Below are 12695 nucleotides of genomic sequence, written 5' to 3'. Positions count from 1 at the left end.
CCGCACCTACTAAGTGACAGATACAAAACTTGATATTATAATTTAGTTCTCACAACAATTTTATCAAGAAAGTATTGACTTCTCTTTTACACAAAAGGAAAAGTAATGATTAAGCAACTGAGAAGTTTGACCAAAATCACGAAACTCATCAGTCACTGGACTGGGATTTGAACCTATGGGTGTCTGGATTTAAAGGCCATTCATTTCCCACTACAAACTAATTAACAAGAGGTAGTCTTTCCCTTTCAGAAGCAACTGAACAAACCTGTGTAAATACCACGCAAAGAACAGCTCAAGACCATCAAGTTAATGCCCACTCTAGATATGAGGAAACCAGGAACAGTCTTTCACTGATACTCTTGAAACTGATTCTCACTCCTACACTTGTATCACTTGTTTGTTTTCTAAATATATACTAAATATCAGGTAGAGGTACACTATCAAAAAATCTGGGGCTACGGACAAATTGAAAAAGGTTTTTTCGTACGCAGAAGAACTGTTCAGTGAAGCGTCTTGGTGGCGAAACTGAGTGAAAGAGCAAGTTGACATAGCTTTAAAGTCCTGGAAAAAAACACGGTGTCTTGAAAGGTTTACTCTGAGAAACTGGGAAGGTCAGGGCCGTCTCTGATTTGTCTGTGTATCCTCGGCACTGTGTTCTTAGCAGGCGCCCATGGGATGTATGGATACGTCAATCATTCAATCCACTGATGGCACCAACAGGAGACCCGCCAGCTACAAATAAATCAAATTTCCTAGCTTTCCCTAATTACTCCCAACTTTCATCGTCTTCAGCTGGGAAAAACAAAAAAGAATGGAGGAGGCATCAGTGTCTAACTACTGCCAACTCAGCCATGAACTCCCACAGTGATCAACCCCGGATACTGGTATTGAGGGATAGTAAGGACAGTAACGTTACCCGAACGCCCAGCGAGGGCGCGGCTACTTCCGACGTCGTACCGGAACCTCTTGGCAGAATATGTGCGTTTCAGGGGGAATGCTTTAGGTATTGGACCACTTCCTGCTGCTGGCAGGGGCGGGGGAGAGGAAATAGCTCCAAGGAGCGGCATCCTGCCTGCGCTACCGCGGGCGGAGGAGGAGGCAGAGAGGAGGCGGCGGGCGGAGGAGGAGGCAGAGGAGGCTGCGGGAAAGAAGAAAAAGAAAGTGTTAGAGCCGGTAGGTGAACCGTCTTGAGCAGGGGACAGCGGACAGCGCCCAGAGGCTTGCTTTACAAATCTGTGGTCCCAAGTTCCCGAGCTGCCCAGTGGGGCAGGGCCGTGCTTCGCCCATTGCCCATCAGTCGGTGCCAAGAAGCGGCTGTTGGGGCGCCGGGCCGGCCTCGCGGGGCGCCAGACTGCGCTTTTGCTGGCTAACAGCCCTGCCCTGAAGCCTGGAGAGGCGCTGGGCTGTCATGCCTGGGGGCGCTGGGCTTCTGCAACCTGGACAGCTTCTCCAGGCGGTGGTTGGAAACGGGTCAAAGAAGGGGCTGCGGTGCGTCCCGTTTAACCCTGGAGACCTGGCGAGATTCTGCCAAGTGGGTGACTTTTTCCGATCTCTAATGTTAGTGCTGCTGTGGGTATCTGGTGAATGCTCTGTAGAAATGTTTGATAGATAGGTCAAAGTTAAACGTCTCCAAGTACTTTTTGAAGAGAGACAAGACTAACCTCGCATTCCAGGCTATTTAGCGTTCTTTCCCTCACCTTCGCATATAATTGTTTTAGCATTCAGAGTAAGAATAGAGAGTAACCTTAAAGGTACTAGATTCAGTTGTGGTTTTGCATCTGTGAAAGGCTTATGGTCTATAATACAAGATTCTTTACCATTGAGCGAAATTAGTGCAATGATTATGTAGAGATCGTTACTGAAAAGATCAGAAATGGTTTTTAAGTTACTGCTTTTCTGTTGTTTTAGGTTCGGCTTTAGAGTGTGGTGAAGGCTACTTTTCATGGTGCATGGAAGGAAAGCCAATGCGCAGGTAGGCATTTAGGAAGAAAATCTTCCGTTTCGCCGGCTGAAATTCAGCACATAATAATTCAGTGCTTCGTTAAAAAGAGGGAAGGGCTAATTTTATTAAATTCTGCTTGGACTTAATGATTCTTGTTCTAAAATAAATAAGGAATTAATAGTTTTTTAATAGAGTAAAATATGAAGCTTAAATTTCTAGAAAGTGCTGTGACTTTTATGCAATTTTTAACATTTAAATCTTTTTAAGTGGTAGTGTTTAATGATAATCTTTAACTGTACGATGATACAGTATGGGTTTGTAATAGTCTTTAATTTCCTGTAGAATGTAGAGGGTTCTGTTGCCATATAAGAATGATAATTTGTAATACACTGTGTTGAATGTCTGATTATGGTTTTAGTTATTTCACTGATGTTCAGTAATACATTTGTTCTGTTAATTAAAATAGCTGCATTGTAGGGCAGATTGTTCAAGGATTAAAAAAGGTATTGGACATAACTTAGTCCTTAAAAAAGTAAAATAGGGTATGAGAAAATATAGACTACTATAGGCCCTCCCCGGCACTAGAATTCAGTAAGGCTTTTTCTCCCTCCAAGAGCACTGGTGGTACAGTAGTTAAAGTACCAGCTGCTCCATGGGAGACATATGTGGCAATCTGCTTCCATAAAGATTTACAGCCTTGGAAACCCTATGAGGGCAGTTCTGCTCTGTCTTGTGGGGTCACTGTGTGTTGGAATTGACTCGACAGCAATAGGTTTGGTTTGTTTTTTTTTTCTGCCCCTGTTTTAACAAGTGAGACTAGAGTCCTTACTGAAATGAAATCAGTCAGTTTTGTTTCTTTCTTTTCAAATCCTACAAGCTTAAAGCAAGGCTTCATTTTTAAAACTCCTATTTATTGAACTGTGTTTAATCATTTGGAATTTGACATCAAAGATCAAACAGCTTTGGGAGTCCTTTTTAAGAGAAGAAACATTTCATGATGGAGCAAGAACCAGAATGTATATCTTTTTCCAAATCTGTTATCGATTTATTGATTGACCTTGAGCTCTTCAAGGAACCCTGGTGGTGCAGTGGTTGAAGTGTTCGGCTGCTAACTGAAAGGCTGGTGGATCGAACCCTCCAGCCACTCCATGGCAGAAAGATGTGGCGGTCTGCCTCAGTAAAGATTTAGATAGGAAAGATTTACATAGGAAATCCTATGGGGCAGTTCTCCTCTGCCCTGTAGGCTTGCTGTGAGTCAGAACCAACTTGATGGCCACGGTTTGGTTTTTTTCTTCGAGCCATTCATCTTCTCTGTGCCCCAGTTTATTTCTATAGTGTATTTTACCAAGATATTAGGAATTAGTGAATGCTTACAAATGCTTTGAGATCCCCAAATGAAAAGATATATGGATGTGGCAAATGCCATTATCTTACTCATATCTTACTCTATAACAAAACTAAACCCATTGCTGTCAAGTCAATTCTAGCTCATACTGACCCTATAGGACAGAGTAGAACTGCCCCATAGAGTTTCCAAGGCTGTAAATCCTTACAGAAGCAGTCTGCAACATCTTTCTCCCATGGAGTGGCTGATGGCTTTTGGTTGGTAGCTGAGCACTTTCAGGACTGCACCACGAGGGCTCCTCTCTAACTCCATAGAAGAAATTAACAAGACATGTATTAAATGCTTCACACTTCAACTTTTAACATGATTGCAAAAGCCACTGATTGCTACTCATCCTCAGCTGCCATAAATATCATGTTTTAGGGAACTGCTAAAATAAGAGGTTATTTTTCAAAAAGGGAACACAGAGTGTGGAAATGTTTTTGTTTTTCTCAGTAATTTCTATATGAAATATTCACTTAAGCACTCATCCATACTCTTTTTTTTTTTCTTGCTTTATTATGTAATACTACCAGTTATTCCAATTGTGTTGGAGAGTTCTAGTGCCATTAATTACTAATTTTTAGCAATTAAGTTACAGCTTTCTTCACCACCATCACTTCGCCAACACCTAGCCTGCCCATTGTTCTTTTACCTGCTGCCTTTTTTTATATTAAGTCATGGCCACATTTTGCTACCATTTCCTTTTTAGGCTGTCATTCTTACTGCTGCAACCCAGAAGACAGTCTCTAGAAAATAATGCTGAGTTTATACTCAGCTGCTCTAGGAGAAACTTTGAATGAGAAGTAACTCTCTGTTGAAATTATTTGAATACATATTCATTCTCCCTACTAGACTATAAGTTCTTTGAGTTTCATATGTCTTCCGTATCTTTGTATCCCTACAGCCTAATGATTGCTATGATTGTTTAATGACCGAACAGTTGATCAGCAGATTTTACTGCTGCAAAAAGAACCTGTGAAGAAGACTGAAAATCATTGTTAAATATATTCTAAGGCTTAATTATTAAGTATTATGAAGTTGATTAGCATTTTATTAGTATAGCTTCATTACATTCATTTATTTAACTAGCTATTACATGTACATGATGTAAAATTTTAAAAATATAATAAGGCATTCAACAAAAAGTTAGTCTCGTAATGCTGACCCCAGTCCCCAGTTGTCTCCAGAAGCAGTTACTGCAAACAGTTTCTTATGCATTCTTTCAAAGGTAATTTAATGCATACAAGAAGATGTGATCGTTAAGATTGTGTGTCAGCTTGGCTAGGCCATGATTCTTAGTGTTTTGGCAACTATTATGTAATCATCCTTCACTTTGTGATCAGTTGTGAGCAGCCAGTCAGTTGGAAAGGGAGTTTCCTTGGGGTATGGCCTGAATCCAATATTTATGGATGTTCTGGCAAAGCTCACCCTCTCTCAGTTCTGCATCCGGCTTGTCATCCTCTGACCTCTGGTTCTTGGGATGTGACCCAGCAGCCTGCCACCTGACCTGCAGATTTTGGGATTCACCAGTTCCCGCAGCTCCGTGAACCAGTAGCCTGCCGTCTGTCCTGCTGATTTTGGGTTCATCAGCCCCTGCAACCACATGAGTCAGGAGAAACCTCCAGCCTGATGCCTGACCCACAGATTTGGAACTTGCCAGCCACCACAACTTTGTGAACCATTTCCTTTAAATAAATCTCCCTCTATGTATAGGCTTCACTGGTTTTGCTCCTCTAGAGAACTTGGCCTAAGATATTTGGTACCGAAAGTGGTTCTAGAGAAACAAAATCATAAGAATGAGTTTTCTGAATTGGTTCTCAAGTCTGGCTAGTCTTAAAGGCGCTGATGACTCTGCCTCCAGTAGTAAAGAGGGCACCACTAATCCATGGCATAAGGTGGCAATAGGAATACTTAAAATATCGCCACCAATGGATCAAATATTTGTGAAAGACAAGGCTCTGGGTGACTGCATATTTGATACTTTTCTACAGTTTTGTCAGAATGAGACGTATAGGGAGTGTTTTAGTTATCTAGTGCTGCTATAACAGAAATATCACAAGTGGATGGCTTTAACAAAGAGAGATTTATTTTCTCATAGTCTAGTAGGCTAGAAGTCCAAATGCAGGGCATCAGCTCCAGGGGAAGGCTTTCTTTCTCTCTCGGTTCTGGAAGAAGGTCATTCTTGTCAGTCCTCCCCTGGACTAGGAGCTTCTCTGCACAGGAACCTCAGATCCAAAGGACGCACTCTGTTCCTAGCACTGCTTTATTGGTGGTATGAGGTCCCGCCTCTCTGATTACTTCCTTTTCCTTTAATCTCTTGTAAGATAAAAGATGGTGCAGGCAACACCCCATGGAAACTCCCTTTATATTGGATTGGGGATGTGACCTTAGTAAGGGTGTTACAATTCCACCCTAATCCTCTTTAACATAAAATTACAATCACAAAATGGAGGACAACCACACAACACTGGGAGTCATGGCCCAACCAAATTGATACACACATTTTGGGGGGGAAATAATTCGGTCCATGATAGGGAGTCTGGTTGGTTGGTCCTGCTTTTGCTAGACAAAGTGGTGAAAGAAAGGGATGAGCTCAAAGCTTCAGAGTCATAGCTGAAATGCCACATAAAAGACCTGAAAGTTGCTGCTTGTGTCCTGAAAGAAGTCTTATTACAGTAACAGAGCTGATATTGCCAAAAACCAAACCTAGAGTCTTATTGTAAGAGTGCCTGAATTATGATATCAACTGAATTCCCAAACTCTAATGGTGTCTGAATTTAAAGTAAGGACATTGGTTGGGAGAAACGGGATCCTGAAACTGGGGATGGGCACATATGGGCAGAGAACCAGGAAGCTGGGGACATTGAGTGTCTAAATTCTGTTGAATCATTCCTGCCAACAGAACCAACCCTCTTACTCCCATCTGAAGATATTACTACATCTTTGTCTGCTAAACCACCCTCCCCAGTAAAACCATTATCCCTTCCACCCCCATCTGATCAGATTAACACAGCTGGGCCTGAAGAGTCTTTGAGACATCTCATGGGGCATCGCTTGAAGCAGATGACTTGCAAGAAATGTCTGAATGTCCATAGGAGTGAAATAGATGAGAAATCTACTAAATATTTACTTGATCTGTACAAGCAGAAGAATTCTAGGTCGAGTGAACAACAGTCTCACTTGAATTGCCAGAATAGAGAATCATGGCCCCTGAATAAATTCCCAGATTTAAGCCAGTTTACAGACCCATAACCCCTTTAGTGAAGGGGCGACCAGGTCCCCTTGAGATAGGACTCCACTACACTGCCAAAAATTTATACTGTTACCTTTCTCCCAGCCTCTCCAAAGGGATCCACAACCTTTTACTAGAGTGGCTTCATTGGGGAAAAGGAAATAATCAGATTTTTTGAGGATTACTGGACACTGGGTCTGAACTGACACTAATTCCAGGAGACCAAATATGTCACTGTGGCCCACCAGTCAGAGTAGGCATGTATGGAGGTCAGGTTATTAGAGGAATCTTAGCTCAAGTCTCTCTCATAGTGGGTCCAGTGGGTCCCCAAACTCATTCTGTAGTGATTCTCCCAATTCCAGAATGCATAATTGGAATAGACATACTTATCAACTGGCAGAACCCCTACACTGGATCCCTGACATATGGAGTAAGGGCTGTTATGGTAATTAAAGCCAAGTGGAAGGTGTTAGTACTTCCCCTACTTAGGAAAATAGTAAACCAAAAGCAATGCTGCATTCCTAAAGGGATTGCAGAGATCACCGCCACCATCAAGAACTTGAAGGATGCGGGGGTGGTGATTCCCATCACATCCCCATTTAACTCATCTGATGGCCTGGGCAAAAAACAGATGGATCTTGGAGAATGACAGTGGATTATCATAAACTTAACGAGGTGGTGACTCCAGTTGCAACTGCTGTTCCCCATGTGGTTTCATTGCTTGAGCAAATTAATACACTTCCTGGTACCTGCTATGCAGCTATCGGTCTGGGCAATGCCTTTTCTTGATTCAGGTTAAGAAGGACCCCCAGAAGCAGTTTGCCTTCAGCTGGCAAGACCAGTTATACATGTTCCCTGTCCCACCCTAGGGGTATATCAACTCTCCTGCCCTGCGTCCTAATTTAGTCCACAGGGACTTTATTGCCTTTCCCTCCACAAGATGTCATATTGGTCCATTACATTGATGACATTATGCTGATTGGACCTAGTAAGGAAGAAGTATCAATGACTCTAGACTTATTGGTAAGACATGTGCATGCTAGAGTGAGGGAAATTAATCTGACAAAAATTTAAGTGCCTTCCATCTCACTGAAATTTCTGGAGGTCCAGTGGTGTGAGGTATGTCAAGATATCCCTGCTAAAGTGCAGGATAAGTTCCTGTATCTGGCCCCTCCTACAACAAAAAGGATGCACAAAAGGGAAGAATGTTCCCACCTGGAGACATATCACTGATTCCATTAAACTGGAAGTTAAGAATTCCACCTGGCCACTTTGGGCTTCTTATGCCTCTGGATCACAGGCAAAAAAGGGAGTCACCATATTGGCTGGTATGATTAATCCAGATTACCAAGAGGAATTTGAATTGATATTACATAACGGAGGCAAAGAAGAGCACGGCAGGAATGCAAGAGATCCCTTAGGGCGTCTCTTAGTATTACCATGCCCTGTGATTAAAGTCAACGGACAGCTACAGCACCCCAATTCCCACATGACTACTAATGGCCCAGATCCTTCAGAAGTGAAGATTGGGTCACCCCGCCAGACAAAGGACCATGACCAACTGAGGTGCTTCCTGTGGGCAAACGGAATTCGGAATGGGTGGTGGAAGAAGGTAGCTCTAAGTACCAGCTACAACCACATGACCACTTGCAGAAATGAGGACATAATTGTTTTTAGTATTTCTTCTTTGTTTTATTATACATGTATGAGTGTGTGTGTGTGTGTGTGTGTGTGTGTGTGTGTGTGTGTGTAGCAGATATCTTTGTTTTCTTCCATCCCTTATTCCATTACGTATCATAAAACAAAAGGTGTAAATGGGGCTGGTGCATTTTTGGTTATATGCATATTAGTTGTATCGTGTTAGGTGCAAGTGTGACATTATAATTGTGTCTTTTTTTATAGAGATTATGAATGGTTTAAGGAGATATGTACAGGTGCCAAGCTGACAAGAGGTAGACTGGGATGGTTAATGTTATGTGTCAATTTGGCTCAGCCATGACTCTCAGTATTATGTAGTTATCCTCCATTTTATGATCTGATACAGCTGGAGTTTCCTTAGGGGTGTGCATTTTGTATATATGGATGTTCTGAAAAAGCTCACCCTCTCTTGATCTTGCATCTGACTCATCATCCTCTGACCTCCGGTTCTTGGAATGTGAGTTAACAGCCTGCTGCCTGATCTACCGATTTGGGGATTTGCAAGCTCCTGCAACCATGTTAGGTAGGGGAAGCCTCCACTCTGACGCCTGACCCACAGATTTGGGACTTGCCAGCCTCCACGACTGCACTGGTTTTGCTGCTATAGAGAACCTGGGCTAAGACAAAGCATATATGGTATAGCTCCCCTTTTTTAAAAGCATTAATGTCAGTATATCCTGCACATTCTTCTTAATCTTTCTTTTTTCACTTCGCAGATTGTCTTGTAGATTGTGACAAATACACATAGACCCACTTTATTCTTTTTAATGGTTACATAGCATTCCATTGTCTGTAGGTACCATGGAAACCCTGGTGGCGTAGTGGTTAAGTGCTACGGCTGCTAACCAAAGGATCGGCAGTTCGAATCTGCCAGGCGCTCCTTGGAAATTCTTTGGGGCAGTTCTACTCCATCCTATAGGGTCGCTATGAGTCACAATCGACTCGATGGCAGTGGGTTTGGTTTTTAGTTTTTTGGTAGGTACCATAGTTAACCAGTCCCTTTTGAGAGACATTTAAGTTATTTCACATGTTTTGCTGTTACTGACAATTCTGCAACAAATATCTTTGTAGCTAATTATTTGCCCAAATATTTATATATAGAATAAATTCTTAGATGTAGAATTCCCCAAAGAGTATGTACACTTTAAAATTTTGGCAGATATTGATACTCCCTATATGGTTGTATATGCATTACAGAGCTTCTGAAAGAATGCATAGGAAACTTCCATTGTATTTTTTAAATTTTACATCGTGTACATGTAATTTCCCTCCTTGGATGTTGTACCAGTCTGCAAACTCATCAACAATGTTCCTAAAAAAAAAAACCCAGTGCTGTCCTGTTTCCCCAAATATTAATTTTAATAATTTACCTCATTTAGAGATACTAAAGCATGGTCTAATGTAATTCTCCCATCTTTCCTTAAATATATAAATAGAGCACTGATGATTTCATTAGGAATTGATCTGTTCGGTCACCAAGCATTTACATAGTACTTACTCTATGCCTAGCACTGTATAGAATGTATACAGATGAAGTGATAAAAACAGACACTGTAATACAACATGAAAAGGATTTTAATAGAGATGTAAAATAAACACAGAGGAGGAAGCCTCTGCTATGTGGAGATGAGGAAAGCGTCACGGAGATGGTGATATTTGATCTCATCGTGGAATTTCTTATTCTGGAAGGAAAAAAAATTAAGTTAGTTAAGGACACCATAAACAGAAGGAACCGCTTGTGCTAAAACACACGCAAACACACACACACAGCCCAAAACCTGAAAGTACATGACACATATGGAGTGGTCTGGAGTGTAGGTTATGTGGGAGAAGACGGAAAACCATTAAAAAAAAAAAAAAAAGACATCATGGAAAATTAGGCTGGAACTGGGGAAAGAGCTTGGACTTTATCCTTTAGGTATTTAAGAGCCAATGGATAATGTTCTTTGGGCTATTTATTTGGAAAATAGGGGATGGACTGGAAAGCTGGAAGAACCAATGGCAAAGAAACTAAAGGAGTTATGGTAGTTTAGAAGAGAGATGGTGAGAACCTGAAGTAGATCTGTGTCAGAGGGAATTGAGAGAAGGGAATGGAATTGAGAGTTTGTTTAGTAGTAAAATCAAAAGACTTTGGTCAGTGTGGAGTAAGGAAAAGGTAATAATATAAATGACGTGAAAGATTTCTAGCTCAGGAAACTGGGTGTTGCCATGATGAGATAAAAAATACAGGAAGAGAAACAGGTTTCAGTAAACCAAGAATAGATTCTGTCTCATATACTTTAAGATTATTATGCCTAGGAAACAGCCAGGTGGAGATAGCCAGCAGGTAATTGAAATAAGGGCCTGGGACAGAAAAGTAGTTTGGGCTGGAAGTAATAAAAAAATGAGTCATCAATACGCAGAAGGTTCTTGATGTTATGGGTGTGAATGAGGGTAAAGGAAAAGGAGAATGCCAAAGGCAGGACCCGAGGGAGTGCCAGGGGTGTCAAAGGTGACATCTAAGAGGAAGACCCAGTGAAGGTTCTGAAATGGGTGAGAAGCTTATAGGTGCTTTGAGTCTTGGTTTATTTAACCGTATCTAGAGTTTTTATTGCTAATTTTTCACTGACAGTGAAGATCAGATAAGCTGCACTGTAAGTTCAACTTCAAAAGACAAAAAAAATTTAATTCAGATCTCATATCTGTAGAATTTTTATTCTAGTCAATCTAAAATATGTGCTTTAAGAAAGTAGTGTAAAAATAAACCTGCTTGATTGACTGTTCCCTAGTGTGGCATGCATTAGAGGTTGACTCGCTGAATGCCTCTTCTTCCTTTTCCCCCACTACTATAGATGCTAGAAAATTAAATACTATGCATCATTTCTTCATCTTCCTGGCATTTTGAAATAGCTCTGTAACCCAGTTTTTCCAGTGAGATGTCAGCCAAAGTTACTGAGTGATATTCTAGGAACTCTAGGAAGACTTTTGCTTCCCTGACATATAGTAGACAAGCTTGCTTTCTTGCATGACCATTTACCCTTTCTCCTTCATTCTGCCTTGATTGCTGGGCCAAGGCACCAAGTGTTGACACTCATTTAATCTAATGAGCAGGAATTAGATGTCTTGGGGCTGAAACATTTGCAGCCTATTTTCAGACTTTAAAGAGGTTAACAGCCTGGCATTCTGGTATAGAATCAGGTATAGAGTGTCATACCTATAGAATGCCTTTCTAGCAAGCAGAACAAGCACTTTGAAATGTAAAGTTATTTCTTTGTTGAGGCTTTTTACGCTCAAATCTCTTGCTCTGTCTCTATTCACGTGTATTTAAGACTATAAATGAGGCTCAGCTAAACTGAACCTTTTAAGGGCAGGCTGTTAATTTCCAAATTAAACAAATTTTGAAGTATAATAGGAGAGGCGTTCATTTAGATAGGAAGCAAATTCCAAAGTAAGGAAAGATTCTGCACGTTTTTGGACCTAGATATAAAATTTGATTATAAGTGCCTTTCAGTCAAAGATTCTGTTTTGTGAACTTTATTGTGCTTGATTTCAAATTATCTTAGCCACGTAGAACTATGACTGCTTCCTCAATTAAGAATATTTACTTTTGGAGCAGGAGGTCTAGAGAATGTATGACCTGATGGCTCTGAAATTTAAAGTCGACTCACAGGTTTTGGGTAGGTGGCAATGTTATTGACTTAGGGTAGTGCCAAATAGTAACATTCCTTTACTAAATATTTAAGATACTTGATTTGTTCTTTGGTTTATGCCTCTTGTATGCACATGATTTGATTATTCTCCCATCTTAATTTTAGAAGATGTTAGTATTCATGGGAATGACCTGTCCATTTACCTAACCAACATTTCCTTGTCTTCTTCAACTCCTGTGACTTTCACCTTCACTCATTCCCGATGCACGCTTGCTTTTAACTCAGAAAAACTTTGTGAAATCATAAGCCCTAGTAACTTGTTCTCTGATAATTATAACCTCTTGAATGCTCACTGCATCTATTCTTTGATCTAGTCAAAATCAACGTGCCTTCGCCATCTTCATTTAAACCCAATTCACTTCCTCAGTCACTTCAACTATTTTCTTGGTATCACGCCCTCGTTTGTCCATGGCATTTCCCAACTCTAGATTAATCCAAGCATTTATATTCTCTTAATTCTTTGAGCTGTTGAGTCCTACAGGATAAAACCAGCCACAGGAAATTCATTCTACTATATTCAGGGTTTTTAATATCGTTTGGGCCGTAGTGTCTTCTAACAGTATTTCTGTGAGTCCCTAGTCAGTACTCACTTATTCCCTACAGTAGCCTTTTCACAGCCTTTCCTAATCTTCTCGTAATCTTGTCACCACTCCTCTTATTGGCAGCAAATGACCTGTCCACCCTCTCCACCCCTCTCCTGACTTCACAGAAGAAGATAGAGGCCATCAAGTATGAACTTCTCCACTT

At 41.0% G+C, this 12695-nt stretch overlaps 1 protein-coding gene across 4 annotated transcripts in view; it reads left to right on the top strand.

The window, feature by feature from the left end:
* The first annotated feature begins 1049 nt into the window (after nucleotides 1–1049).
* The window catches only part of KLHL20 (kelch like family member 20), a 71354-nt gene continuing 59708 nt past the window's right edge, over nucleotides 1050–12695 (top strand). For 2 of the 4 annotated variants that reach the window (XM_023549272.2, XM_010591006.3), the window contains exons 1-2: nucleotides 1050–1173; nucleotides 1909–1972. In XM_023549272.2, coding sequence (XP_023405040.1) covers nucleotides 1950–1972 — 23 coding nt within the window. In that variant the 5' untranslated portion in view covers nucleotides 1050–1173; nucleotides 1909–1949. Of the gene's footprint in view, nucleotides 1174–1221; nucleotides 1532–1908; nucleotides 1973–12695 lie in introns of those variants that run through there. The other 2 variants (XM_023549274.2, XM_023549273.2) reach the window with 2 other exon arrangements.

Source organism: Loxodonta africana, chromosome 25 (genome assembly GCF_030014295.1).
Source record: "Loxodonta africana isolate mLoxAfr1 chromosome 25, mLoxAfr1.hap2, whole genome shotgun sequence".
Classification (NCBI taxonomy): domain Eukaryota; kingdom Metazoa; phylum Chordata; class Mammalia; order Proboscidea; family Elephantidae; genus Loxodonta; species Loxodonta africana.
The sequence above is the reverse complement of the archived record's forward strand: the minus strand, read 5'-3'. Positions and strand labels throughout refer to the sequence as shown.